This window comes from Hyaena hyaena, unplaced genomic scaffold (assembly GCF_003009895.1).
Source record: "Hyaena hyaena isolate Hyena2069 unplaced genomic scaffold, ASM300989v1 scaffold_815, whole genome shotgun sequence".
In the NCBI taxonomy this organism is placed as follows: domain Eukaryota; kingdom Metazoa; phylum Chordata; class Mammalia; order Carnivora; family Hyaenidae; genus Hyaena; species Hyaena hyaena.
Genome location: NW_024081447.1, coordinates 735,827 through 748,032, shown reverse-complemented (window position 1 = coordinate 748,032; position 12,206 = coordinate 735,827). Strand labels below are relative to the sequence as shown.

The following is a 12,206-nucleotide window of genomic DNA, read 5'->3' as shown; positions in this document are numbered from 1 at the left end:
TCTCTCAAAATAAATACGAATAAAATCAAAGAAATAAAATAAAAACTAAATGTATTACCACAAAAGGTAATAGCAGTTGTAGAAGGTGAAGGTTTAAATTATTTTCAGATAACTTCAAAAGTTCAGTGGAACTTACACATCTTGTAATCTAGGAAGAAAAAACTCAGCTCACTACACCTTAAAATACAAAACCCATGATTAAACTTTTTGGGTTCCATTATAGGCAGGTTTCTACCACTTTCTGAATCCACTGACCTGAGGTGCCATACTTTCCAGGGCCTTCATTTTCTACCTTACTAATAAGAGAGAGTTGATAATCTGACTTTGGAAGATCTTGGCATTTCCTTTCTCCACTGTATGGATGTGAGATGAGATTGTAGGCACTCTTTCATTGGTTCTTCTGTTTTTATTTCCTTTGCTCAAGGGTGCCAGAAAGGATCAGATATGTATCTAGACTCTTAAAATGTGTAAAGGGAGCTGTAAGAGAAATACCATAAAGCAACAGTATTTTGGCTCTACACAGCAGGAAGAGAATTTTCTGAAAGATATGAGGAAATGAACTGAAAAGGTCTGTGGCTCAGATTTTTTTTTAATTTCAAGGTCTAATAATCTCTTACTATGATTGTATAGTAATAGACCACATGTGCTATTAGCATCAATTCAAAAGATATTTTAACATCACAAACTCTAGAAACAACCTTAGAATAAAGAGCAAAGCTTTAAAGTATATCAACTTAGCTTCATGAAGAATATATTATATATTGTCCTATTCTCCTTATCTTGCTGCATTAGAATAAGCAATCCATTGCATTTAGAAACCTATGACCTGTTTTTCCTCAGCATTCCTGGAGTCTAAAATTTATAGAACTTTAATAAAATTGTAGATGAAGTTCACATGTATCTTAAACTTTATATTGTAGAACAGCTTCGGATATACAGAAAAACTGCAAAGATAGTACGGAGAGCTCTATAAACTTCATACCTAGTTGCTATTATCAACATCTCAGTATTTATTATGGTACATTTATCACAACTAATGAACCAATATTGATACATTGTTATTAACTAAAGTTCATACTTGGCTCAGATTTCCTTAGTTTTTATGTCCTTTTTCTCTTTCAGGATCCTATCTAGGATACATTATATTTAGTCATTATGTCTCCTTAATCTCCTCTTGGCTCTAACAGTTTCTCTGAATTTCCTTCTTTTTGACATTCTTGAAAGTTCTGAGAAGTACTGGTCAGGTATTTTATAATATATCCTTCAATTGGGATCTCTTTCTGGTGCTTTTCTCATGATTATACTGGTGTTAGGAGTTTGGGGGAGGAAAACCACAGCAGTAAAGCATCATTCTCATTACATATTATTAAGGGTACATACTATTAACATAATTTACTGACGTTAACCTTGATCACTTTGTTCAGGTCAGGTTTATCAGGTTTCTCCACTGTGAAACTAGCTTTTATCCCCCTTTCCACACTGTACTTCCTTACAAAGGAAGTCACTATGCATGTATTACCATGCACTACTACACTGAGGTTTCCACTGAACACTAGTACTGATATATTTATTCTACTACTGATGGACATGTGAGCTGTTTCATTCTGGGGCTCTTATGAATAAAGCTGCTATGCATATCTTTACATCTTTTTGTGGATTTTTTATTTATCTTAGGTAAACATTTAAGGGTAGAATTGTTGGGTTGTTGGGCAGCTGCATTCTTAGTTTTATATACATATACATATATATGTATATATACACACACACATATATACATATATGTACACCACCAGGAGGAACAGAGAGCCATTTTCAGTTATACCCACTGTTCTCCCGAGAAGGGGGAAGAAGAAGGCGGGTCACACTGTGGTAGGAACCCCTTCCTAAGGAAAAAGAAAAAAGTAAAGAAGACTTCAAGGTCACCTAGATATGGGTCCAGGTGCCTACATCCCCCATGTTCTTGTAAACTGAAACAACTTAATCAGACTACATGTTTATGTGTTACCATATATGTGTGTGTGTATATATATATATTAAAAAAAAAAAAAAACAACTACCAGAAATACAGCTGGCTTGCCTAGTTGGTAGAGCATGTGATTCTTGATGTTGATGTCTTGAGTTCAAACCCCATGTTGGGCATGAATCCTACTTAAAAACAAAACCAAGCTACTAGAACTTTTAATAAAGTGATTATATCATTTCCAATGTAGCTATAGCACAAAGGATGAGAGTTCCAGTTGCTTCATATCCTTGTCATCATTTAGTGGTATCAGGTTTTAATTTTAGCCATTCCACTGAGTATACAGCAGTATCTCATTGTGGTTTAAATATGTATTTCCCTGGTGACAATGTTGTGTGACAGATCTTCCAAAATAATATGTGAATAGAAGACTGTCTCTGAACAGACTCCTGGGGAATAAAAAACCTCCTGTAACAAAGGTAACACTTGGAAGCTGTGCCTTCTACTCTGGGCATGGTGAAGTTAACAGGGATCAGATACTCTTTCATCTGAAAGAACTAAAAAATTGAACAGAATACATGAAACAACAGTTTTCAGATATTGACAGGGCAGCACAGGACTGTGGTCCCTGAAAGAAGAAAATTAGGAGGTGAACTCTGCTCCAGCTTACTGACCAAAGTATTCAAGGCACAACACAGGGAAGAAGAAGCTAACCTGATCCCAGTGGTCTCCCGGAGATGAGAATCTGGTGAGAAAAAGGCAACTAAAAATCAGGGAAGAGGGGCACCTATGTGGCTCAGTCGGTTAAGTGTCCGGCTTTGGCTCAGGTCATGATCTCGTGTTCTGGGAGTTGGAACCCCAGTGCTGACTGCTTGGAGCCTGGAGCCTGCTTCGAATTCTGTGTCTTCCTCTCTCTCTGCACCTCCCCTGCTCACGCTCTTTCTCTCTCTCTCTCTCAAAAATAAATAAACATTAAAAAAAATCAGGGAAGAGTATCAGAAATGAGAGCTGCAGAGGGAGAGCTCTGAGACTGGCAGAGTCCCTTCATGTCTTCAGCTGAGTGTTGATCAATGGATTCATTTGAGGAAATCACCCAGTGCTGAGGAAAGAATCCCCAGAAGGAACAGGAAAAACAATCCTTGGTACTCAAATGGGTGGGGAGAGTTCCTGTACCCACAAGTCAAAGTGTGCATTGGCGGAGTACTCTCACAAGGGTATTTCCTCGTAAAAATTAGCACCAACTTAAAGGCTACCCTTGTCTTAGCGGCAAGCCTCAAAAGAATCAATACTGTCTCCTAGGTTTCCTAGTAATTTAGCTGCATTCCAGAACAAGGCTCGTAAAATTTTAAAGAAATACAAAAATATCCAATACCCAACAAGACAAAATTCAGTGTTTGCCACCCAGAGATTTGCAGGAAGGAAAATTAAAAAATATGATCCACAATGAGAAGAAAAATCAGTCAACAGACACAAGTTCCAAAATGACGCAGAAGATAAACTTAATAGACCAAGACACTGAACTATTATAAACTTATATCCTGAAAGCTCAAGAAAGTAAAGTACAAACGTGTTAAAGAGAGACATGTATGAAATATAAAAGATGCACATTTAACTTCTAAAGATTAAAAAAAGGTATTAGATGAAAAATAAACTGCAAGAGTTAAACATCAGACTAGAGACTGCAAAAAAAAAAAAATTAGTGAACTTCAAGATATAGCCATAAAAACGATCTCAAATAGGAAGTCATCTAAAGAAAACAGTGTCAATGAGTTATGGAACAAATTGACTTTTTAAAAAACAACAGACAAAAAAGGTATTAATTTTTTATTGTTTTACAACCAAACAAATACAGCTTAATAATTACAAACATGGTACTTCTAAAAGGTACTCAAATGAAGTGATAAGACGAGAAAGTGCTCTTCCCCACTTAAAATGTGAAACTAAAATCCACTCCCTCTGCCAAGAACTTTTAATACCGTCAAGCAAAATCAGTACTCAAAGAGGCAAAGAAAACTATTATCAAATTTATTGCTTATGTCTGACCATGTAATTGAAAAACGTTTTATGCTTGATCTAGATACTGCTAGTACTTAGCGTTTTATGTAACCATCCTAACTTTTAAGAATCAAATACTCTTTTTCTTTCAACACGTTTGTCTGCAAAAGAGCTGTCACAAAAACTATAAAATGCAACAATGCATTACAACTGCATCTGTACTTCTTTCCTTAAGATGGAAAAATTGGTCAGTCTTTTAACTTGACTTGAGATAAAAACTTAGTGATCTAAGAACTTCAACAAATTCAGTACAAGAAATATAACAAAATTGTAACAAGGATCATATTAAAACAGCTAGAGTTTGGGGTGCCTGCGTGGCTCAGTCAGTTAAACGTCCAACTCTTGATTCTGGCTCAGGTCATGATCTCACAGTTTGAGACTGAGCCCCGTATCAAGCTCTGTGCTAACAGCTTGGGATTCTCTCTCCCTCGCCCTCTCTCAAAACAAATAAACTTAGAAAGAAAAAAAAACCTCCTAGAGGTTGAGTGCTTTTTCATGTGTTTTTTGGTCAACTGTGAAGGGTTTACTTAAATTTCTGGCCCACTCCTTCATCTTTTTTTTTTCTTTCTTTCTTTTTTGGCAGTTGTTTATATATCCTGAACACCAGTATTTTGCCTCATGTTTTGCAAATATTTTACTTCATGTTGTGACATGTCTATTTTCTTAACAGGTTTTTTGATGAGAAGTTTTAAAAATCTATGAAATCTATTTTATTATTAAAATAAATTTGGGGCACCTGGGTGGCTCAGTTGGTTAAGCATGGGACTTTGGCTCAGGTCATGATCTCACGGTCTGTGAGTTCGAGTCCAATGTTGGGCTCTGTGTTTCTCTCTCTCTGCCTCTCCTGGCTCGCTCACTCTCTCTCGCTCTCTCAGAAATAAACATTAAAAAGAAATTTTAAACAAATTTTACTACTATTGCTTGCATACTAACAAACTTTTGTCCACCCTTAAAATTACGAAACTATTCTGAATTCCTCTAAAAACTTCATGGTTTTAGTTTTTCTTCTTAATTTTTTTGAAGTTTACTTATTTAGAGAAATAGAGACAGTGTGAGTGGGGGAGGGGTAGAAAGAGCGGGAGACAGAGAATTCTAAGCAGGCTCTGCACTGTCAGTGTGGAACCTGACATGGGGCTCAAACCCATGAAACCAGGAGACCATGACCTGAGCCGAAACCAAGAGTCAAACGCTTAACCAACAATTAACTGACTGAGCCACCCAGGCACCCTGTATGGTGTTAATTTTTACAGTGAGGTATATAGTCCCTCTTGAGTTAAATTTTGTGTGTAGTGTGAGGTACTACATACTGCAAATGAAGGACTGAGGTTTATTTTCTGAAATGTGAGTATCTATTTTAGTGCCAATAGTTGAAATGACTCTGCTTTCTCGATTGTTACAATGCTACTCCTTTAAAATCTCACTATACATTACAAAAACCTTTGAGGATTGAAATTTGTCAAATAAAGTTTGTTTATTCCTATAGTTCAGTTTTTTTCTCTAATGCTGATAATCAGTTTCAACAGACTATTCAGTTGACAGACTCTCAACTTTAGACATCAGGCACTTACCCAAAACTGGTACACGGACTATCTACTATAATGAAAGAGATCTGAACACACGGGAAAAAGTTACATTTCATGCTCTAAGGAAATGATGAAAACAGAACAAGTAAATATACACATAAACACAATCACAGTAATTCTTACAAGTTACCACTGCTACTTATTTAAAGTAATTCTACTAACATAGTTTCATTTTTTTTTTTTTAGTCTTCTGGAATTTTCTATTCCTAAATTGTTTTACTAGAATTACAGAAAGAAAACTGCATTCCAAATAAATGAAGTAGATGCTAAAGCTAACTTTTGTAGAGCACTATTTAAAAAAACACATCTCCTTCATTTCGAGTACTTAAGCAGTAGGTACACTTGATTTACTCAAATTATGTTCTATATTTAAAATTTTGATAAGATGCTATTAATTCAAATTTGTGCTCAGCCATGTTACCCCCTGTGTAATTACCTTTGTGTAACAGATTATCTGACAGATTAAAAAACTGGTGGGTAAAATCTGCCTACCAAATGGACAGATCGTATTGCTCTAGGGTGCTGCAACTCATCTGAAATCCTTTGAGTCTTTAAAAGTTCTACTGAAATAAACTGTAAACATGTTTGAATTAAGTTAAAAAGCACCTGACAGAAAAACTCTAACAAGTGGACTCAGGAGATTCTATTTGTTACATGCTTTAGTGTTCATTAGCAAACAAGCAGCATTTAAATTCCATGCCTATAATCCTGCCTGTACAACACACCAATCTGAAAAGAGGAGTATATAATACCATCCATCTTTTCAAAAATTTCATTAGGGAGCTCACAAATAGCAAAGTCCAAGCAATCAGGATGTTATGTCAACCAACAAACTACAGTAATAATAAGAAAAAAATCATTACGGTGGTTCTTATCTCTGGCAGGTCATTACTCAGAAATTACCTTCTCAGTGAGGTTTCTCTGAAAACCAGTGAGGTTTAAAACTTTAACTTTATCCCTACCCTCCAACCTCATATTCTCCTTTCCTTGATTCCTTCCCACTCATTAGAACCTACCACTATCTAAGGGCATCTGGGTAGTTCATTTAGTTAAGTGTCCAACTCTTGATTATGGCTCAGGTCATGTTTTGCAGTCATGAGTTGGGAGCCCCACATTAGGCTCTGTACTGACACGTGGAGCCTGCTTGAAATTCTTACACGCGCTCTCTCTCTCTGCCCCTCCCCAGGTCACAAGCGTATTCTCTCTCTCAAAATAAATAAACATTAAGAAAAAAAGAACTTATCACTATCTAATATGTCCTACATTTGACTCATTCATTTTGCTACATTCTGGCACCAAATATTATGTTCCTCAAGGGGAGGGATTGTGATGTTTTGTTCACTGCTACATGTAGGGCACTTTCGACAATATAAAATATACTCAACAAATATTTCCTGAATGAATTACTAAATGAGCACAAAGCAAAATGTTCCTGGAGAAAACACTCTTTGTGAAGTTTTTAACAAACAGCAAGTCAACGTCCTCTAACATGATCTGTGACCATTCCTGAAGACAAATATTGCTATTCCTCTTTTTCACATTAACACAAAGGGAAAGTGATATCAGATTTAGAAAAACACAACCGTATATTTAATATAAATTCTTTATTTTATGATAAAATTGAGGTCAATAGTGATGATAATTTAATTCTACTTAATTAGTATAGGTTGAATGCTTAATAAGCGCAAAAAAAAAAAAAAAAAAGCTAACTGAAGGCAGAAATGCGATGGTTCCTGATGGTTAAATTAATATTCTTTCCACAAAATTATGCTGCTTCTTCATTTAAGACAATGAACATTCTTTTGCCAAGTGGGAGAAAGGAGGAGAGTAACCACATATATAGGGAGTTCTAAGGGGGGAAAAAAGGAAAGAACAATGAAACAGACAAACACACACTGTCTGAATCATTAGAGATAGGCTCATCCAACATAATAGTTTGTAGCTAAAAAGAAAGAAGTTCAATTGTAACAGAAGACAAGAGTAAGGACAGGCTCAATCTGGTTTTTCTTTTTTGTTAGGAAGAAATAAAATAAGTAAAATGTTTATCATTTTAAGGACGAGACAGGTTGACATGAGCTTTGTGATCATCCCTTAGTGTCCATGTCAGAGTTCTCAGGGCATACAACCAGCTTAGCTAGAAACCCAGGGTACAGACATTATGAGAGGAGTAGAAGTTAAAGATGATACTGTAGAAATATCTGAGATACTAGGTTCATGGTCTAGGATCATAAATGTGTTTAAATCTGATTCTTTAAGCCATCTAAAGCTCTGTGAAGATGCAGGATGATCCACATTCAAAAATCACTTAGTTTTATTTTGCTGAATAGAGCCATATACCATGATAGACAATTTTCAATTATGAGATCGCTCAGAAAGTGTGTTTGAATTCAGAGAATGTTGAGACCCTATGCTTTTCAGTACTGAGAATTTAATCTTTCATTTGAAAGAATAAAATCTATCCAGTGAAGTTCCAATTATAGATTTTATAATGAATTCTACTTATTGCTTCCTGTACCTATCAATTCCATTAATGGATGACTATCTCTTCTGAATCATAACTCAAGAAGAAATGTCAGTATTTTACCAATGATATTTATATCAGAAACAATAAGACAATGAGCCCATTCTGCGTGGATGCGTTGGTCATTTATGCATAGCAATTGGAATTCTGGGGAAAATGCCAAAGATAATCAAACAGCATACGGATATTAAGATAAAATTATATGCTTTTCATTTCAGACATTTCAATGGGGTAGGAGGGAGAATAGAGCTCTGATTTTTGTAGTGCAATAGGGAAGGGATGGGGGGCAGGAATCAACAAATTATCAAATACAATTCCACAAATCATATGAAGCAAGATTATAAGGGTTCCTAGTTACTTTAGGAGAAATGTAAAATAACTGACCTATGAAGCATTTACATTGACCAGAGTCTGACATAAAAAATGAAAGAATTCTACTGACCTAATTAAGAAGATTAAAATATTATTTGGAATCATATATATATAAATAATTATGTTGTACACCTAAAACAAATAAAATGCTATATGTCAATTATATCTCAATTAAAAAATACTGTTTGTTTTACATAAAGTACAAACTCTTTATACTCAGGAACAGAATTTGTGTACAAAGACAAGATGCTTAAATAAACCGGTTAGTAGTTTTAACAATCATTCTCTTTAAATTTGTTTGGAAAGGCTAAAAAACAAAAGAAAACAAACCCATTACTTAAATTAATGTGCAGTTTGCACAAGTTCACAGTATACTTAGGAAGAATTCAAGTTTAAAAAGAGTGAATCAATAGTATTTTAGAAATAAATGTTATTTCATCCAAGAATAAATTCTATGCCTTTTCCCCTCCATTTTACTCTACAGTACAATCTCTGAAACCCAAACAGTAACTTTAATTCTAATTTTTAAAATGTAGCTCTTTAATAAAAATGCTTATAAATATCAAGTGAGGTTCTTTTCAAGTCCAACATGTCAGAACTTTCACATACAAAATAAATGTCATAATGTTGTTATAAATGCTATAATCTAGTTATAAGATTCTTATTTTCATGGATTCTGTTATCTCAAGATGTATTTGGAATGTTTCTTTTGTAAATACACATGAACTACCATTAGGCTATATTAACAATTCACTTCAACCAAAGAATTTTATCCAACTTAAGCACTTATTCCTCATATTTAAAATATCAGCTAATTCCAAAATATTTAATCTATAACAAAAGAATTTGTTGTATTGAGATTATTCAAATGAATGTGAACCACAAGCCTTGGAAGTAATTCCAAAAGAGCTTCAAAACTGCTTTCAACAGTGATAACAGCACTGAAACAATAACACTAATATGTAGTCTCAAGACCTTTACAAGAAAGAACATGTATCTACAAATTTTACTTGTTAAACAAAAAATACACAAACCTTATTTATCTCTTACAGTCATTCCCTTTATAATTGAAACCCTTAATTTTAGGCTTCAGATGTAAAAAGCATCCAAAAAAATTTTACTTTTTCATTTCATATCAGTTTTTCATTTAAATTACCTCAATTTCATCCTATCAGAGAAAATACTAACATTTCTAATTCTACAATACTAATACTACAAACTTAAAACAAATCCGATTTAACACGTTTAAATGATTCCTGTAGATTTGGTTTGTGAGGAAGGTTCTGATTTTTGAAAATGATAAAAAAAATTTTAATTTGGGAGAAATCACCTACGTATCCAAAAAATTTTAAGTAATCTCACACACAGGCAACGCAAATAAACTGCTTGATCTTAGGAACTTTCAAAATGTATTTTAATCTCATTCCAAAAAGAAAGAAAATTTCTAGATACAAACACATCTCATTCATTAATATATATTCAGCAACTTAAAATATTATAAGGATCCAATATTTTCATCTTTTAGAATTTCAATATATTATATATCTAATATATAATATATATACAATACATACAGGTAGTCAGCAGGATTAAAGTAATTTTTAAAAGTCGGATCAACATTGATAAATATTTTTAGACTATTAAAAGAACTATATTTAGGATCACAGAATAAAATAAAATATGGGAGTTCCAAGCCTAACAGCAAATGTTCATATAGCCAATCATTTTAAAAGATCCCTCAAGTTGGATAAAATACATTTTAAGACAATACTCTTGCTACTCTCAAGCAGCAGTACTTGTAGATATTAACCATGTACATCTCCATTAAATTTAAAATTACTATGCGGCTTTACTGTAATATACAGTAGCTATTTCTTCCTTTCTGTTGAATTTTGCCATTGTTATTTGAAAAGTGACTAATATATTACCAACAGAAATGACTTTAGCTTCTTTCCCTCCCCCAAAGCATGGCTCAGTTTGAAGATTGTTCTATAGGGCAGCCACTATGAATATTAACAGTACCTTTATACCATTAAGAGCAATCAATCAAGAACTGGAGTCATATGAGAAGTTTCAAAGACTGTGGGAGGTTTCTGTAAACCTAGGTAATCCTAAGTACTACCCCTGTAGATAGCCCTCTCCCCATCAGTTAATACAAGGAGTTAAAATTCCAATGCCACAATATAGCAGTTCATAATCTACTCTGTAATTTTAAATGTTATACCATTGATTCACCCTGAGAATACAGAGGAAGCATTTAAAATAAGATATTCTGATATGTTTTTTCCTTTGTATTTGCTTTCTTCTAGTTTCCAACAGCCCACCAAGGGCATAGATATTTCAATTCAAAGTGTAACTTGGATATCCTTTTTTGTTAACTGAGATTCATGCCACAGTCAGATACTGGTGATAGAAAAGTCCAAAAAGGCTTGTAGAAAAGAGACAAGCAGCAATCCACCAGGTCAGAAAAGACAGAAGTCCTCGAAAAAGCAGAGGAGTGAAAATGTTTTTTAAGCTGCTCAGTGCCACTGTTATTTGTGTAACAGTTACCTTCATCTTCCCATCAGCAGACGGTAATTCAGAGTAAACAGAATTGGAGGGTAGACTATTATCCACTGGCAAGGTAGAAATAGATTCTGGATAAATCCCCCAGGAATGATTACCTAGAAAATTCAAGACACAAGTAAAATTTGAAGAATGACTAATTCCAAAGCTTCTAATTAAAAAAATAATTCTTTTAAGCTTATATATGAAATTAAGAACAAGAAGTTTAGTGGTACAACAAATTATTTCATGGTGAAAATAAAGTAAAATAACCTTTCTACATACCTGGTAAAAATTCACTTTACTACAGTCTGGCCTTATCAGTAAAAGTACACATAAAAAGCTTAATTTACTTTTAATTAACTGCAGTAAAATCTGGTAAAATAATAAAAACATTTTTTCCTTGTATAATACACTAACCAATTACCTCTACTGGAGTGACAGGGACAGACTCAGTAACTTCTTAGAAATCTTTTCTACCACTAGAATATCAGAATAAATTTCTTTCTCAGAAACTATCTATGATTTCAACGTGAGACACTATTAATAGCTTCCAGAAAGTTTTTCATCATATATTTTACTATGTTGGATAGGATATGAGTCACATAATTTATAATTGAGCTACTTCTTTAGGTTCCATAGATTCCTAAAGGCTATTTACATCTGTCATCAGCTCTACAGTATTTACTAAGCCCACCCAAATAATACTGTTAGTTCCTTTAGGCTTCTTAAACCCCCACACTAGCTGACTGCCTGATCCAAGCAAAGGGAAATGATCAATACAATAATGGATAGCTCTCAAATAACACCACACAGGAAATTCATAGTTTAGTGAACAGACTTAAAGGAGAACTTTGTTCTTCCACTGAGAAATTGAAGAATCTTTATCTTGTCAATATCTAAAGTACAACTTACTACAGGATCTTGCAATTCACATAAATATACAAAGGCCTTATAATAATTTAAACATTAGGCACTAACTAATCTTGTATTATCCTCTTACAACACAAAATAACTAAGACCAAGAGTGCTCATTTGAGTTTCTCAGTAAATTTGGGAATTAACCTTCAGCTAACAATTCTTACAAAAAAATAAAGCGTAATATTATAAAACTATATGGAACTGAGTTTTCAAAATCAAGATGATGAATCAATTTCTACAGCTCAAAGCT

At 33.9% G+C, this 12,206-nt stretch overlaps 1 protein-coding gene across 2 annotated transcripts in view; it reads right to left on the bottom strand.

Annotated features, from left to right (window-relative positions):
- Positions 1–7,200: 7,200 nt before the first annotated feature.
- Positions 7,201–12,206, bottom strand: part of TMEM161B (transmembrane protein 161B) — a 72,930-nt gene continuing 67,924 nt past the window's right edge. The window contains exons 12-13 of one of the 2 annotated variants that reach the window (XM_039219380.1): positions 11,042–11,154; positions 7,201–7,447 (exon numbers count right to left, since the gene is read on the bottom strand). In XM_039219380.1, the coding sequence (XP_039075311.1) occupies positions 7,364–7,447; positions 11,042–11,154 (197 nt within the window). In that variant the 3' untranslated portion in view covers positions 7,201–7,363. Of the gene's footprint in view, positions 7,448–10,070; positions 11,155–12,206 lie in introns of those variants that run through there. The other variant, XM_039219379.1, reaches the window with a different exon arrangement.